The sequence below is a fragment of the Epinephelus fuscoguttatus genome, linkage group LG19 (genome assembly GCF_011397635.1).
Source record: "Epinephelus fuscoguttatus linkage group LG19, E.fuscoguttatus.final_Chr_v1".
Classification (NCBI taxonomy): domain Eukaryota; kingdom Metazoa; phylum Chordata; class Actinopteri; order Perciformes; family Serranidae; genus Epinephelus; species Epinephelus fuscoguttatus.
The window spans coordinates 12,490,068-12,508,836 of NC_064770.1; the positions used below are offsets into that span (position 1 = coordinate 12,490,068).

Consider the following 18,769-nt stretch of genomic DNA (forward strand, 5'->3'; position numbering starts at 1 on the left):
AGGTTCGTGAGTGAAAGCATTTGTATCCGGCTCCCTAATTGTTCATGACTCATTGATAGCACAGGACATTAGAGCTGGTTCAGGTTTTTCTGTAACATCAGTTTTGAGTATCAGATAGATGCTAAAACATTGGAACCCAAAACTGCGTTACTGTTCCTCTGTTTTTTATCATTGTGTTAAAAAACATTTACATTACTGTTTTAGAGTAATTAGCCTATTGTTTTGTTCCCCAGTAACAAAAATAATGTATACTTTAATAATAATAAATACTCAGTACTTAAAATCTGTTTACACTGTATTGACCTACAGTATATTTTGTAAATACGTCATAATGTTAAAGTTCCTCTCTGGGCACTGATTAAACCACGAAAAACTCATCTCTGCTCATGAAAATTAAATCTTTAGAATTTGTTTCCATGACAGAAATCCCTTCTTGCTTTAAAATGGCTTAGATGTGACTCTACACCTTTGTCACATTTACTACGAGCGGATCTAAGAATATGCAAATTATTCCCACCCCTCAGCCGCTCGCCTGCAGCTCGTGCGTACCTGCTCATCAAACACACAAACCTCTGCTTGTTTTCTGTGTGCTACTGTACGCTACACACTGGTACATGGTAATGTAGGAGTAACTCAGGCATATATGTTTTAACAGGAAACTGATTCCACAGAAGAAAAACAAGAGCAGATTGTACAGGGTTGCTTGCAAGAGGGTGTATCGCTCTCTACTATATTAGGATTATTGGTAATAGATAACACAATCCTTCAGCTTGCCAGCTCTTGAAATGAAAGTGAAACCTAACTTGTGAAAAACTGATACATAGCTACACCTGTCTATTCCTCTGATTGCCCTCATTTCATTGTAGTGTTATGAAATGCCCCACCTTGACACATGGATGGGACTGGTTACTTAGGTTTGTGATGTAACAAACCCTGGCTGTCTGAATCCGTGTTTTTGAGACCGCGAGTGGTACCACTGCAGTTTCATGGGGGAAATACTCAGCCATGGTGTTGACTGCTTGCTTTACTCATGATGTGTCTTGTATATTCCATAACCTGATATGCACATGTTAACAAGGTTAAGAACTTGATTTTTTCTTTAAATAAATGAAACTGTAAATATTTAGTTGTCCTCATTTCTCCTTGTTACACGGTAAATCCTTTATTCCCTCTTGTCCTCTTCCCTTATTTTTGTCTCCATAGGTACCCAATAAGTATATTTTTAATACTCTGTACATGCTGAATAATTACACGGTAATTTGTGCACTGTAATCTTAAGTGTCTGTGAATTCATTTTCTGGCCTAGCCCCAATTTGTGCTTTCCATCTAACCATCATTTTGCATTAATGACTGCATTCCAGTCACAGGCTTGAGTCGAGATCTTCTCAAAGATAAACTCAAGACAGATTTTAAAGAAACTCAGCAGGTAGTCTGACAACATTTAATGCTGTTCCAAAGATGCGTCCAGAATCCTCAAAGACCTTTGTTTTTTGCTGGTATGAAAAATATTCCATGTGCTGCCCAGTAAAGTACATGTTTTACATGGTGCAACTCGATGTCTTCAACCAAACAAACTGGATATTTCAGCAGAATAAGGGAGTCACTGAGGATTCTGGACATGCCTTCAAAAACACAGTAAGTGCTGTCAAACGACCCGCTGGATTTTTCAAAGTGTGTCTTTTTGCTTTTATCTGCGTCTCCAATGTAACCATCAATGCAAAAGTCTCATACTTTAAAAACCCGATTTATCTAAGTGGCATAAAACTGGAGCTATATTTGGTCAAAATCCTTTTCTCTGAAAGCAGCAGTCGACAAGATCCTCCTCTCTTTTCCTTTTTCACTTAAATCTTTGGCACTGAGTTCTCATCGCTGTGGTGGTGAATCTTTTTCCTTAGATTTGATGAGTTTAAGTCAGCAAATGGTGTATTTTTTATTCTTTTTTTCCTGTTTTCTCCTCCTGCACACCAACAAGTTTTTCCACAACAAACTGGAAACATAAAAAGCGTTACTCACTATGAACCATAAGGTTTTTTCCCCTCACAGACGAGCTACTACAGACTTGTTGTGAATATAAAAGCTTTGATTAAACACCTGACGGATGAATCACATTGAGCTGAAAGCAGCAAAACATATGTCACTGCATGCAAATGTCATGAATCAACATCATTTTAAATTGACCTGCATTCCTACAAAACAAGAAATATCAGGACAAAGAATATTCCAGAGGGGTCTGATTTGCCAGCCCTGCCGAAATGACCTTCAGCAATATAATTAACCTCGACCACACAGACTGACCTTGCCTCTCAGCCAGAGGGAGAAAAGTGAATTTCACCTTTCCTTCAGGGATGAAGAATCAAATCAAACCAGCTGGAATTAAATAAAAAGACCTAAAACTAAGTTTCAAACTTTATATTTTGTTTCCCAACATGTGTAGGTGCAGGATTTCTTCCTTTTAAACGTTCACAACCCATTTCCTATTGTTAACTATATTTTTTGCAGGTTATTATCGCCCCTATTTCGAGCGCCTGTTGTGTTTTTCTGCTTTTTCCATCTGTCACCTCTATAACACATCAAATAAGACAGAGCATTTTGAATGCAGCCTGATGGAAAGCAAGCGGCTGTAATTTCCTGCTCATCATGTTTTAACACATCGCAGACGACATTTAAATTTGTCTTCAATCTCATTCAATCTCCAACACGATTTTTCCTTCGTTTTTTTTTTTTTTACTATTTGTTGATTTACTGGGGGGATTTATTTGCCATGAAAGCATTTGATATGAATGCTGTCATGCAATAAGGCTGGTGATAATTAAAATGTGACACACACTCGATTCGACTCGAAATCCAACTTTTGTCACTGCATGAGTGGGTCTGTCACTCCGGCTTATTAGCACTTGATGATTACTTGTTAGCTTTGGATTAAATGTGCAGCTGATGGAGACGCTGTGCCTTTAGAAACCAGGAACACAAAGCTCCGGCGTCTACTCATAGGTGATGTCTGCTCCTCTTTTGAAATTAGTTGGGGGATAAAAGCGTGGCAAAATATGAGCGGTGTAAAAATTCCATGTTAATGAGGGAGAGATTGAAATGAAACAATCATCTGCACTCTAAACAAAAGAGGAGCAGTATTATGCAAATGACTGAAGCATTGACTCTTTTCAATGGCTGAAGGGGCTTTTGTGATATACAGGAGACAGATGCACAAAAGGGGGAAACCAAAAGAGAGAAATTTCAAACTGCTACAGCTTCATTGTCACTGAAAGCATACTTTTCACACTTTCCCAGCTCTGCACTCAATTCTGACCCTTCCCAGCTTCAGAATGTCTCCCTGTTTTATCCAAACACTGTACAAAAGCACTGGTGATATTTATGGATAGAAAATGGAGAACCACAACTCACATTTGTGAGGCTACAGAGCTCATAAGTCTCAAGCCTCTCCTCTGAGAATAAATTAGAAGAGAGGAGGATATTTCGGGGGTTAAGGGTACATTTCCCGGTACAGAACGTCCCAAAATGTACTCAAATATTGACTCTACTGTCGTCAAATACCAGAATAATACACAGGAGTTGAGTAGCGGTGCCCAGTAATAGTCTGAAGCGCATTATCTTGAATAAATTATGCCCCAGATTAGATTAGATTACATTAGTGAAGCTGTAATGATTCCCCATGAGGAGGCTGCGGTCATCAGAGCAGCAGGAAACAGACGGGGGGAAAACAGCAAGTCAGACCTGATGATGGTTAAATGTTGAGGGGAATTTTTTTGTTCCTGTGTTTCCACTGAGGATACAGGTGTGTGTGTTGGGAGTGAAAGTGGGAGTCACCTTGGTCTGGTATTTCTTCTTCCTGTCTGGCAGTAGGTAGATCTTCACGTATGGGTCAGAGAAGCCGTTGGCGTCCTTCGCCGGCAGGTCCAAAGCTTTCAGGATCTTCACCACCAACTGCTCCGTACTGAGACACACACAAGCAGCGAGCTCCATTAGACATTCACATGCTCATAAAAAAGGCATAAAAGCCAGGGGTCGCACAAATTTACACAAATAATCTATGAGGCCCAGACAGGATCAACCCACACACAAACAAAAACACACACCTGTACAGGCTTTATACACGCACAATGGTGTAGGAGGTTCCGTGTCTCTGAAGCTAGGAATAACCAAAATAGCATGCGTGTGTGTTTGTGTGTCATCCCTGCAGCTGTATCATGTTGCACTATCAGCGATGTGAAATGTAAGCACAGTAAGCACAGATGTACAGCCAGTGAGAGTCTGGCCAAAGCTGAGCTCATTAATAATCCTTAACACACTACACTTTAGTCTATACTCACTCTGGGCCATATACACAGAGTTCTTAAAGGTATACTATGCAGGATTTGCCTTAAAAAAAGGCTCATATAAACGTAATCCCTCTACATCATCATTTAGAACCCACTAGAAGTGTGTGGCCGTGTATTAATCTGCAGAGACTTTGCCCTCTGCCTCTTTTTTCTTATTTTGCCAAGTTTGGGGGGACTGCCCATTGCTCTGACAGCCCAAAATTTCGAGGCCCTGTTGGTCCGAAAAGAGTCCCACTGGGCCGAAAGCTCATTTCTCTGACAGCCCACTACACCAAAAACAAACACTGATTGCTGTGAAGTCCCGTTTTCCCAAACATACGTACTCCCTGTGGTTCAAACACCCAGTTGCAACAAAAATGTCCACATTGTACGTTTCTGTAACAACAGACTGTGAGTGTGTGGTTAAGTTTAGCCACAAAAAACACTTGGTTATGGTTAGGAAAAAATACGCCCACCAAAAAAATAAATAAATAAATAAAAAAACTGCAGGGAGTGTGTATTTTCTGGAAAAAAAGGACTTTGGAGCAATGGGGGTTTGGAGATCAGTCCACTGGGCCATTTTTCAGACTGACGGGGTTTCAGAATTTTGACATGGCACCATGTTTAAGATGTTTCTGAATTGCAACCTTTTAAATCCAAAATTAACCGTCATAGAAAATGATACAAACAAAAAACTGCGACACAAAATCATGTTTATTTGGAAGGATTTTTAAGTGTTTTTTTCCCCGGATAATAAATATATATATATATATATATATTAATCATTAAAAATCAATAATCAATCAACCAATAATCAATAAAATCATTTTCAAATAAAAATAATCTGTAACCTGCTAAGAGGGTTCACATCTATCACCTATCTAGACATAGGTCTACATCACAAGCAACCACTGGTCTAAAGGAAGCACTTGCATGAACAGATTAGCGTAGCATTTTTATTTAATTTCATTAAAGTATTTTACATATAATGTGTTTAATGTGCCTCTTATTCTTGTTTATTTATTGATTTAAATCTTTAATCCAGCTATGAACAAAGTTTTAGGCCCAACATCAAAATCTAAAATAAAAGTGGTCAATCTGCTAATTATTATCTGCTTATTATTTTACAGATGAATTGTTTGGACTTTAAAATACTAGCAGGCCAAAACCAAAACATAATCAGAGTCATTTTGTATAAACATGTGAAGCAAATATTTAAATGTGGAGCTGGGATCTGTGCAATTTTATTTTTATTTACTTATTCATTTATTTATTTGTGTTTGCAAGTCTCAGCAAAAATCTTAATAAGCAATCTTTTAGTCAGAAACCCTCTGCATGGCATGAACAGGTAGCAAGTGAGTGCAGCATTTTGAGAGGTTTTAAAATATATCACTTGATTAAATTACTCAAACAATTAATCAATTATCAAAATTGTTTTTTGTTTGTTTGCTTTTTTGTTTGTTTGGCCAACCAACTGGTCACTTAATCACCTGATTGTTTCAGTACTACAGGAATCATTAGTCAAACTCATTCATTGTGTACGTACATATTCATTATGATATGTGTCCAAAAAATAACAGATTTGAGCTTTTAGAGGAGTTTTAGTGTCTCCAGCTCCAAGTGTTATTTCACTGACAAGAATAAAATATCCAGAATACTTCATTTCGCCCTTGTGCTGTATTTTCTGTGATATTTTAAATGATTAAAGGTAGCAAATGCAGGTAAATAAATTTAGACATTCAGCAGCTTTGCTCCAAAAATAGCATCATTTGTTGTCATATCAACAAACCAAGCACATAATCACTCTCAAATGTACTGTAGCAGGAGTCTTTCTTTATCACTCACACAGTCATGAAAGCATAAACACACACGTGAGCACACAAAACACACAAATCTTTACATTGAAATGCTCCATGCAGAGTCATGGCTGCGTCTCACGCACCATTTGTTATGTATTTAATTACCAGATGAAGATGAGGACAGCTCGGAGGCCTTTAATCAGACCTCGTTAGGCTGTGTCTCCCCGTGTTAACCAGTGTGTCAGCACTTCATTAGCTGCTTTAGGAGAGCAGCGTGAACTTTGGGGCTGAAGAATGATCAGCAGGGCAAATGCCAACGGTGACCCTGGCAGTTATAACGTCCTCTGTCCATGTGTACCAATCACAAATAAGACACGCTTGTTGACAATACAACCATGGCCAACGCGGACACGTGTTTACCTCTGAATCACATCCAATTAAGGCAATCAGATAAACATGCCCACTCTGCAATCACATCAAATCAGGGAGATGATATACAGGGCAAATTGCTGGAGGAAATTACATTCCCAGCTCAGCCAGATAAATATTTTAATGAGAAAACCCTGACCATTTCAAATATGTATCTCACGATATTTAGTCCTGTATGGTTTCGAGACATGTTGGTGGCAGACTGCAGTCACCGTGATTAACCAGTGTGGTTCAAGGCAATGCTCAGATGTACAATAATTGGAAACGACAGGAAGCTTGTGCACAAAAAAAAAAGCACCCCTCATGAATTTTCCTGCATTTGTTGTTTGTTACAAAGGCACACTTGCACATTTCCCTCTACTCACGTGTCTTATTACAGAACAAGACGTGAGCTTGAACCCAAACCAAGGTTTTTACACAATCCACGAGGCACGCTGCAGAGAGTATACCTATTACTGCTCGAGCACAGAGGGAAATTCACGGCCCGATTCCTGGCAGACAATGCCCGAAAGCTAGCTGTTATTCCCACAGTGGAAATGTGTCAGCTTTTAATGGGATTGTCAATAGAAATGCCTTTCCCAGAGGATCTGAGGAAGATTGACATTGTTGTTCTGACTGTTACACTCCAAACAACTGGGTCTCACACATTGACACACCAATTTTATCACAGCTCCAGTGTGAACACACCTCTACATGTGTGTTACCTACAGATATGCCCTCACATCTCTAACCTGTTCTTTACTCCCTCTCTTCTACTCCTTCCTCTAAAACAATTTGCCTCCAGTGTAATGCCAGGCAACTACAACACCACATAAATTATCTTGTGACTTTATAAATGGGGAAAAGGGACACATGAATAGTTTTCATCATTAACCTCCCTGTCCATATAACTCCCTTGCTAATTCTCTATCTGTAACTCCCGCTATAACACAGTCTGGTGTTATTATGTGTTGACAGGGGCTGCTGTTTAAAGTGGCTCGCCATATATAATTCATGACTGAAACGGCCTCTCGCTCCCTTTCTTTTCTGACCATCAGCACTTTCACCCGTTGTAATGTTTCTACATGTCGGGGCAGGCAGAAATGGGGGACTGCCAGCTGAGCCGCAGACAGACCTGGCAAGGGAGCTGCACGCTCCTCCCCACAACCCACAGCCAACGAGGCTGAGCACACACACACACACACACACACACACACACACACACACACACACACACTCTCCCATCAGCCAGTCCTCACAGCATGGCACCCTCCAATTACTTAGACCCAAATTCTCCAGCAGAGAATATTCAACGGAGAACCGTCGGAGGGGTAAAATGAAAGTAACTACAGAAATCTGTGCCACACAGTACATAAAAGCCACCGACGCTGCTTTGTCACTTACATTTAATGGTACTACTTTCTTATTTTTAAATATTTTAGCATGATTATCATAAACAAAAGCGACCACAGTCGAGACAACAACTAGTCGCCTCTCACATCTCATGCTCGTGGTGTGTTAGCTGGTGTTTTTCCCATAAAACCCTCACTGTCGCAAACTCAATTTTCTACTTGAGTTGAAGGTTTTCTTTTTGTGTCTACTGAAGGGGATAAACACGCTGAAAGATATTTTCCCAAGAAGCACCCGCTCTCTCTGTTCTGTGGCATAAAGAAATTCAGCAAACCGGTGTCTGTTTGCAGCCCTCTGACTTAGTGTTTGAAGAACTGCACACCCACCGCTACGATCAAAGTGGTGCAAAAACAGACGTATCAACATTCACCGGAGACAAGCGAAACTACAATACGGTAGTTTTACTCAATGTTGGATTTATCAAACAAAGTTCAGGTCTCATTTCAAGGATAAAAGGGACAGTTCACCCCAAAATCAAAAATACAGATTTTTCCTTTTACCTGTAGTGCAATTCATCACTAGATTTTTTGGTGTGAGATATTGGTTGTGGAGATGTCTGCCTTCTCTCCAATGTAACGGAACTAGACGGCACTCGGCTTGTGGTGCTTGAAGCCCCAAAAATACATTTAAAAACCTCAACAGCAATGTCTCTTTCTAGTAATCATGACTCAGCTACTCAAAATAATCCACAGACCTTGTTGTGAGCAGTTTCATGTAGGAACTATTTTCTTCCTACTGAACACCGGCCAACTGTATCACTGCATATAAGGATGTGTGCATCTACTCGTGGACAAGAGGCTCATGCTTGTGACAGCGAGAGATGTAAACTTTTATGGCTTCTTCCTTGGTTAAGCTGTAATGTTAGCTAGTTCAGCTAGATGAGCTAGCAGAAGATGTAATAACTGTGATACAGTTGGTAGGTGTAGTTTGGTTAGAAAGAAACTAGTTCCTACATAAAACTGCTCACAACAAGGTCTGTGGATTATCTTGAGTAACCGGGTGATGATTTTGGAAAGAGACATTGCTGTTGAGTTTTTCAAATATATTCTTTTGGCACTTTGAGCACCACAAGCTGAGTGCCATCTAGTTCCACACTGGAGAGAAAGCAGACATCGAAAGTCGTTATCTCCAACACTCCGCACCTCACACCAAAACAATGTATACTGATAAATAGCTCTACAGGTCAGAGGTAAAAAAAAGAGATTTTAATTGTGCGGAAAAAACGTTTGGTATTTTCAGCTGAACTTTGTGTTTAATACTAGGCATGGAAGAGAGGAACCATGGAAAAGTTTCGTGTTTTGCACTATTTTGATCAAAGCAGGAGGTGTGCAGTTTTCCAGACAGAAAGTCAATGGGTGCTCCGCACAGACGCTGATGCAGCATCTTCAGGCTAACCTGGGGGTGATGTAATGACTTCATTGTTTATAGTTAAACTTTATATCTTAAAATTTTTGTGGCGATGATTTATTAATGTTAAAAGTCTACACTTTTTACATAAGAGGACACTGACAGAGCGAGTAGGCTGTTTCAGATGGAAGCTCACTGACTTACTTGAAGGCGTAGCGCAGGAGGAAGCTGATCTTGCCGCAGTTGTCGCCTGGTTTGCCTTCGCCCTGGTCGCCCTTGGGCCTGTAGAGCTCTGGTTTGATCTGCCCAATGCTGGTTACCTGCTCCTTCTCCTCGCCATGGAAATCAGGGCTGGAGAGCTGGTGAGTCATGGGCTTGGGCCTAAACAGACACATAAGAGCTTAGAGGGTGAATATTAAGTGAAGAGCACAGCACACAACACACACACACACACACATGCAGAGCCAAAAAAAAACGATTCTATGCAACAGCGTGATTCAGTAGCTTAATCAGACATGCAGTGGCGGTAAACCACCTAAATGGAGTTTACCTACTGTTTTTTTTTTTTTTTTTTTGCATAAGAGTTTGCACACCTTTTTTTTTTTTTTTACACATGCATGCATCATAGAATGTGTTATTAAATCAAAGCTAGTTGTGTGATGCAAGATAGTAAAAACAAATTACTATCTGTAAAAATAGTCAGAGGTTCTCTGTGGGTGTTTTCTATTTTTGTAGAATTTATACCTGACGCTGTGATTGAAAAAAATATCAGTTAATATCAGCACCAGTTTAAAAAGTTGTTTTTCCCAGATAAAACTATGGAGAGGTTCAAAACAAAGTCCAAGATGATTAACAGACCTCAAAAGCTTTCATTAGAGGCGAGCAAGATTAAAGCCAACATCAACCAGTGTGCTCACAAACACATCATTTTACCAGGTAAAGCACTCCTTTTCTTAAATTTCAGTCATGTGTTTTCCAGTCAATTTTCCTTTAATGATGACTTGCTGGAGGTTAAGGTTCATTCCTGTTTTTATTTACCACAACATCTTTGAGTTTATTAAGTAAAAACACACAACCAGCGACTACCACACTTGAAAAATGTACAAAACACACACTGTTAAACCCACACACATGCCCAGGACAGTCATACACTGAGTACTGACCGGGAGGTGACCTGCTGCTGGGAGTGAGCATTGGGCAGGTCTTTATGGGGCTGGGCTCCAACCTCTGAGTTGGGGACATCTGGAGATGTCTGACTCAGCTTCAGAGTTCCTAACAGTGAGAAAATGGACAAAACAATCCTCGATGACTCACATGTCTCTTCTCTTAGCACTACCGTGGCCTGAGTCATTACAGCGGCTAGCAGTGATGTCTTTCTTTTGTAATGCAGGGGCAGCATCATTGATCGCATTGATTGTATTACATTGATTTAACAGAGAGTGATTTAACAGCAGAGAGGAGGGAAGGAATGAGCAGACATGTTTACAATAGCCGAGCATGAGCCAGCATGAAAGGCATAGAACACAGAGATGTGAAAGAAAGCACATCCAACCGCAATAAAGGCAGCCAGCAAACATTTGACTGTGAATAATAATACACAACCCGCACCAGTGTTGACAGCCAGAATAAATACAACAGCAGAGGGAAAACGCATAGCTGTCACCTAAGCTGTTTCATCAAATCAGGTCCTAAACATTGCTCTGACATCAGTTTATAACAGTTTCTATCTTATGTTGTTAAAACTGCTTCTTGTTCTTATGGCTGTTTATTTACTATGAGCCGATTCAAACCACCTCACCATCACGTGCTTTTTGGGAAGGATCTCTTAAAGCTATGTTCATGTGCATTTGTGTAAAGGCTGCAATGAATGATACTTTAAATCTTAACAATCTGGTCAATTAACATCAGACAAAATGGAAAAATGCTAGTGAATGCAAGTCAAAAACTAATCTGATTAATAATTTTCTGTCTTTCAACTAATCGACTGGTTGTTGCAGCTCTAATCTGTGTATTTATTTTTTTTTATACTTGAAGATTAAATCAAAAGACTGTGTGTATGGTGAGAGGTTTTCTTGGAGTAACAAGCCACAGAATGATGAGCCAACTCAGCAGCTCTTGCAAGCTTTTGAGCTCATTGTTTTTGTTTCATGGCACATTTACTGTTTGGTTCAGTTTCACTGCTGACATGAACTTTGTGTTTAAGGGTGTCAGGCAGCTGTTTTCTGCAAACAAACTCAGATAAAACTAGCTGGTAAAGAAATGTAAACATTTAGCAGCTAAATATGGAGATTTTCTCAGGGGGTCAAAACAGAGCTAAAAGGCAAGTGAGCATATGAGTGATGATACTCTCTGGACCAAATGTGTGTTACAGGCAGAAGATTTTAAAAATCAAACCATAATTTCCTGCCTTCTGGTAAATTTTCATGTGCCAACTGGTGCCTTTTCTGCATCAATTTATGATGTAAATGTGTATTTAAAAAAAAAAAAAAAGTCCTCTGCTATTTTCCTGTTATTATTATTTTGAGTTTCTCCTTGAACATGCTTCTAAACCAAAAGATTCACCACTGGACATGTTCCAGCGGGAGAATGATACAGAGAGTTTCAACATCAACATGTTTCCCTGAAGTCAGCATGTAGCTACATTTAGCAGTGTAGGCTAGGTAATGAAAACAGTTGTGGTAACATGCCTGGAGCAGATGACCATATGAAATCTATCATAAGCTGATGTAAGCTTATCTCGAAAGCAGACCAGAAAAATGTTGGAGACAGTATTCCAACCAGGATGAAGCCTGAGGAATTACTTTTACACACGTTCACTTCATTATTTGAAACTTCAGCGATGTAACATTATAAAAAATTATGGATAAGGAAAATAAGGAAAAGTGTAATAGATCCCCTTTAAAAGCCGATCTGCACATTATGCTGCTTTGAGAAATAAACAAATGGACCCCTTAATGAAAATATGGTTGTGGTTGTGGTAACTGAATTTTCATCTGAAAGTCACAGACTACCTCTTTCCTAATGTTCCTCCTGTATAACTAAGTGTGTGCAATAAGAGACTAGGCCAGTAACATGAAAAAGTAATATTCCTCGAATGTAGCACCACTAAAAGAAAAGCCATTTATATAGCCAATAATGGTCAGCATTCATCACACTGTTGCAGCACAGATAAATTATTTTTACTGTATGTAGGTAAATGTATTAAATTCAGTACCCTGTGAGTGTATTAAAATAAGAAGTTATTGACCGCAGCATTACATTAGTCATACAGTCAGACTGGGATTAAGAGATGTCTGTGATCTTGCTCTTCTCTCACCAGCATTGTTGGGGTAGGAGTCCATGTCCAGGTAGGAGGACTCCTGGGTGTCCTGTGGCCCCCCAACCACACCTCCGACCTCCCCCCTCTCCAGCCCCACCAGGTCAGAGAAATGGGGGTGGTGCCCACCCTGCTGGCCCAGGGTGGGGTAGAGCGAGGACGAGGAGTGGCCCTCCTTCCTTTGCAGCAGGGGGGGTAAGAGTGATGAGCCGCCGGCACCTCCAAGGCTTCCTACACCAGCGCTTCCGGGCAGCAACCCTGACGTCAGGCTCAAGCCTCCGCCCTCCTTGTCCCTCCATGGCAGCCAGCAGAGCTTCCAGGAGACGAAGAGGGAGACGGAGAGGAGGACGATGCCACAGAATGTCACGATGACCGACAGCAGACTGACAGAGATTTCTACAGAGGAAGACATGGAGGGGAGGATGAAGAGGGTAAAGAGATTTAAAACTAACAGAAGATTCAATGCTCTGAAGGGAGCTATAACTTTGTCATATTATTATAAAGTCTGTCTTTATACAGAAAGAAAGAAATCTCACGTATAAGAAGTGTGAGGAGAATGGAGTTTTAACAGAGACACTAGCTGCTCTGTGAAGCTGTACTCAGGCACAGCAGTGCATTAAGCTAAATGCTATCACCGGTATGCTAACATGCTCACAATGACAACACTAACTTAATAATGTTAAGCTGGGTCATTTTTTACAATGACGGCCAGCTGACCAATTAGCACCTGTTAGCATGCTAACATCTGTCAATTAGCACTAATCACAGACTACAGCTAGGTCTGATGGGAATGTCGTTTTTAGAGGCATCAAGGAACAATCTAGTGGAACAAAATGACATACACTTCTGGCCTCTAAGTTGGCGTGACCATCTCTCCACCAAATCCCCCACTTCCTTTGGATGTATTGCAAACGTGTGGTGAATGAAATCAGACTAAAATCAACACAACACTATATATAGTACAAATTTAATGTTTGTCCCTTATTTTGCTGCTGATTTTTATCTGCTTGCTTAATGTCTGATATCATCTGAGTGTAAGATCACGTCGGTTGTCACCAGATCTCGCGAGAGTATGTTGCTAAAACAGAGACAAATCTCAAATAAAGTTAAATTTCTCCTGATTGTGTGTCTGAAAAAATGCCGTTTCCATATCAGAATGTTTAGAAGGGTTGGAGCTTGTGAAAAATGGGGGATGTAAATGGGGATTTACATCACTGACTATGGGGTGATTGAACGGTCATAATGTGTACTCATGTTCACTTTTCCCATTGGAATGAATGGACTCAGGGCTGTCGCTAGTCTCCTGAAGGCGCAGGCAGTGGCTAAATCCACAACACAGGTACAGGAAATGAAACTAAAGTGGGCCATCTCAGTTTATCACTGGTCTCTACTGGTATTTGGTCATAAACCAGAATGTCTAATGTCAACAAATGTGACCTGATGATGATGCTAGATGAAAAAAAAAAGGGGATCACCAAAGTTATTACAGTTCATCCTGCGGGGGGCGTGAACAGCAACCCATAGAATGTGAACCTCATGGTAGTGGTGGACAGACAAACGGACCTAAACTGCCATCCACTGAGCAGTCTTGCATGACTGGGTAAAAACAACAACCACACCACATGAGTGCACATCCTGTATTTATTTATTAACACATTATGCCTTACAAATCAACAGTAAGCCACTTCATGATCAACAATCCATACACCCCCTTCACGAACACACATCACGACAACGTCTGAAAAATCACAAATCACGGAGCAGCAGAAGGAACCCGCTGTAGGCGTAAATTGATGCAACCATCCCCTGAAGCTCATATCCCACATTTGAATCCTGAGCTTAAAATGGGGGAAAACGTTGGCAGAGTGGATATTCTTAGGGGAGGAGAGGAGGCGAGGTGGGGGCGGTGTGGGGGGCAAACAATTAAAAAAAAAAAACACACACACACACACACTAGCATCCACAGTGATGTCTCTATGCAATGTCATCCTGCATTTCCTCATGCTTATGAGCTTTTTAATCTGTGACGGCTCAAGGATTGTGTTTGAGGGGTGGATGGGATTGGGGGGGGTATGGGTCGGTAGAGGATGTGTGTTGGGGAGGGGGGAGTATGACTCATCCGGATGAAAAAGTGTACAGAATAAAAGAAAAGCGCAGTTTCAGCACCAGTCTGCCGGACAGTTCCAGCACCGGCCGCTGTCAAAGAGAGCAGAAATGAAAGAGTGTCGAGATCAGCTTCAGAGCTGGGGAACTTTTGTAGTTCTGTTTATGGCTTAGAACTGCACATGTCGGAGTCTATGATACGTAAATTCATGAATTCATAAATTTGTAAATACCCTCTAAATATTCCATGAATATTTATAAATAAATAGACTAAATATACAATGAATATTTATAATTATCCTGAGCCATTTGAAGTCTCTTTATAAATAGCATGTTTGGGGTCTGATGACTGTCTTGACAAAAGAACCAATCAGAGCCCACAATGAACTGTAGGCCCAGAGCCCTGAACATGAATATTCATAGGCTGTAAGTAGACCAAGAAGACTCATTACGATACAGTGTGCAGATTTCGCAAACCAAGTATGCTTCCCCACCTTGCAGCGTCTAACTGGAATTTCTGCCTCTCACCATGTTGGGCTCCGTCCAGACGAGGGCCACCAATTAACAATCCTTCCTGTCTGCGGGCAGGCCAATCATCACCTTTGTGTAGAACAGCAGTGTCTTACCGTCAGAGGAAAATGTTTCTTAAGCCCCCCATCAGACCGACAACGAGGCCTCCTTTTCTTTAACCCCCTTTTCCTCCAATTTACTTCAATTCAGAGTGTCTTTATAGGCATGACAAAGACATAAACACTGTTAAATCACACAAAAGAGAATGGAATTTTATCTGTAACAGGCTGACAACAAGACTGAGAGCAAATGAGTGAAAACAAGACAACAGCAGCCAATCCTCAAGCCCTGGGGTACATCTTCTGGAATTCGGTTCGCCTTCTGTCTCTCCCCGCCCTCCCTCTCTCTTTCTCTTTCACTCACTCCTCTATATAATCCCCTCAAACACCCCTCATTCCTCGCTGTCATTTCTTTTCCCATGCTGTCTGCCTCTGCACGCTCTGACTTTATTCCTCTCCTCAGCGACTGTCTCTTTGTTCGTCACCCCTACCTTCCCTCTGTCCTCCCCCCCTCCCTCTCTTCCTCTCCTTCCTCGCTCACTCTTTGGTGAATTATTCATCAGTCTGTGTATGTCATTAATCAGCACTTGTTCGAAAGATATGATTGGGGGGCCGTGGAGGTGGGGGATGGGCGAGGGGACATCGATCTGTCGCGGTGGTGAACAAGACTGGGTGGGAAATGAGAAACAAGGGGTAAAAAAAGGAAGCGAGAGCGAGGCAAGAGAGAACGTGACGATGGAGATCAGGAGACTGGAGGAGGGTAGAGTGAGGGAGCGGGAGGACAGGAAAAGAGGGCAAAGGAAGGATGAGGTTGAAATCATCAAGAAAAGACAGTAGTGATGAAGGGGAATGGAGTGAAAGGAAAAATGATCCCAACCACAGAATGGCCAGCAGGGCCGGGAAAGACAGGGAGAGGGGTGAAAACAGATTGGTGCACATGTTGAAACAGACATATAAGCTGACTGGGTCTATTCTCCCTTTTTGTTTCCTCAGAGGAGGTGGGGGCGTAGGGATGATAAAGTCGATGCAACTACCACGCCATGTGTGAAAGAGTGGAAACCAAACAGGCAATGGTGGAGAGAAAGAAAGGAAGTCCAGGAACGGAACGATGGAGGAAAACAACCTGACAATGATTTAGAGCGAAACCTAAAGAGGGGAGGGGTTTAAGGATGAGAAAGGTTAATGTATTGATCTGGAAGGGAAAAACAAAGCGAGGAAGAAGAGGAGTAGGTTGTGTGTGGTTGGCAGATCAGGGAGCGCTGATAAGACATGGCTGTGATCAAACGTGCAAGGGGACTGTCGGGGGCCAAACCACTCTCCTCCATTTGTCTCTCTTTAGGGCAGTCGCTGTACCTTCACGAGCGCTGATCCTGCCAAAGATCTATCGCTGATCCACAAAGCATAAAAAGAGAGTCGGCGGGTGGGTAGGTGGGTGGGTAGGAGGCCTCTGAAGTGCACCGTGAAGAGGGACTGAGACTGCCTGTCAATCAGTGACTGATGCAACCCCACTGGGAGTCGTACATTGCTCCACATCAAACGCATCCCCGCTGCTTACACAAGACATTCGCTGACAGCTTTCGGCGGTCGCCGTCCTCCGAGGGTTTGGGGACTTCCGTCAGCAAACACCAAAAAAGCACAGCTGGTAAGCGAGGAGGCCAACGCCTAAAACCATGGTGTGACATTTCTTCACAGAGCCATCCAAATCTCCAGCGGCAACATGCAGCCAATCCAGGCTAATCTACACTGAGCCACAGATATCCACGCTAATCTGCATAACAGCGCATTGCTCTTCCAAATGCTTTAATGAGAACCCACACACAATACTCTGCACACAATACACTCAATGGTGCAGCATCATGCACCTACTCAGTTTGGTTAAAAAAAAAAAGAAGAAGAAATAATAAACAAATATAAATATATTTCTAATCCAGCCCTGTGATAACAATCGCAAAATTGTACTGAGACTCTTTTGGGGCTCGTAAAAGAAATGGGATGGACTTTTACCGTTACCATTTCAATCTAGCAGATGAATATTTCATGGTTTGTTGTTGTGAGTGCACACTACCTCTAACAATCTCTAACCATGAGCACTCATCTTAACGTTTGCCTTCTCATACCTTTTAATCCAACATATGTCATGCTGCTGTACATATCCGCAGCTGCCGAGGCAATGCTAAAATGCTCCTGCTGAAGGTTTTTGAAGTCAATAATCTGGATGTTACCACTTTTATGACAAAACATAACATATTTTAAGTATCAGCAGTCTGTTTTTTGTTCTTGTCAGGGTGTGAAACCCTGATTCAGACCATAAGGGGTACTAAAAATCTTCAATGGAGCCCATATTAACAGAATTCCTTTTGAGTGGGTGATCAGACCCTTAAAGCGATTCCCAAAATCTTTCAGTATCAAAGACTCGCCTGCTGTAGGCTTGAAAGGTGTCCCATAGATTCAACGTCTCCTTCTTCACAGAATACAGCAGCTGCGGTCTGCTTGGATACATTTAATAAAAAATCTGCATCGGTTGTAAATGATGGAAAATATTGAGCATATGGACAGATGGAGCTGTTAATTCTGCAGGAGATGTTTGAGAAGTTTCTGCAGATGTTTGCCACCATTTCCACTGCAAAAGCACATTATCATTGGTGTACATTCGAAGGGACATGAATCAAGCTGACCACAGCCTCTCTGCTCTGTGTGAAGGAGATGACTACCTACTTGTACAAGCCACCTTTCAAATGTACAGAGCGTCTTTGATACAGCAAGGGTGGATGAAATATTGCTTTTAAGGCAGGGTGAAGCAAATTTCACTGTGCAGCATGGCTCTGGGGATGGCAATGCTAGTCTGTCTATTAGATGGATTGCTATGAAATTTTGTACAGACATTCATGCCTCCCTTAGGATTAACTGTAATCACATTGGCGGTCCCCTGACTTCACCGCTAGCACCATTATCAGGTCAAAATTTTTAATTATGACTAAATACCTGCTAACTAATGACGTTTACATCAGCCTGTTTGTGTTTAGTGCTAATTAGCAAGTGCACACGGACACAATAAACAAGGATGGTGAACCTGGTAAATATCACTCCTGCTAAACATCAGCATGATAGCGTTGTCATTGTGAACACGTTAGCATGTTGACAGTAGCCTCTAGGTCAACGCACTGTTGTGCCTCAGATTACAGCCTCACAGACCTGCTAGCAGGGCTGTAGATTTGTTGCCACATTTCCAATATATGGTGCGACCTTAGACTGTAAAAATAATGGATGTAGCTCCCATGATGTCACCCATTGGTTTGTGGACTCCCATTTTGTTTTTTTGGAGCCAGCAGGGATCATATTTGGGCGTCTAATAGAGGTTGGTGCTGTGAAGGAGCGAAGGGTGGATCTGACTGAGAAGCTGAGGACATCTTCAGCAGACAGCCTGTCAAGTAAAATAGTCTGCCCTTAATGATGCATAACTTTAACCCTTAATAAAATGTTAATGGCTGAGTTATAAAAAAAAAT

The 18,769-nt window shown here is 41.5% G+C and overlaps 1 protein-coding gene across 2 annotated transcripts in view; it reads right to left on the reverse strand.

Annotated features, from left to right (window-relative positions):
* syt3 (synaptotagmin III) overlaps positions 1-18,769 on the reverse strand; it is a 40,935-nt gene that overhangs the window by 12,912 nt on the left and 9,254 nt on the right. For both annotated transcript variants that reach the window (XM_049562193.1, XM_049562192.1), the window contains exons 4-7: positions 12,594-12,989; positions 10,441-10,549; positions 9,482-9,658; positions 3,823-3,949 (exon numbers count right to left, since the gene is read on the reverse strand). In XM_049562193.1, coding sequence (XP_049418150.1) covers positions 3,823-3,949; positions 9,482-9,658; positions 10,441-10,549; positions 12,594-12,989 — 809 coding nt within the window. The remainder of the gene's footprint in view (positions 1-3,822; positions 3,950-9,481; positions 9,659-10,440; positions 10,550-12,593; positions 12,990-18,769) is intronic.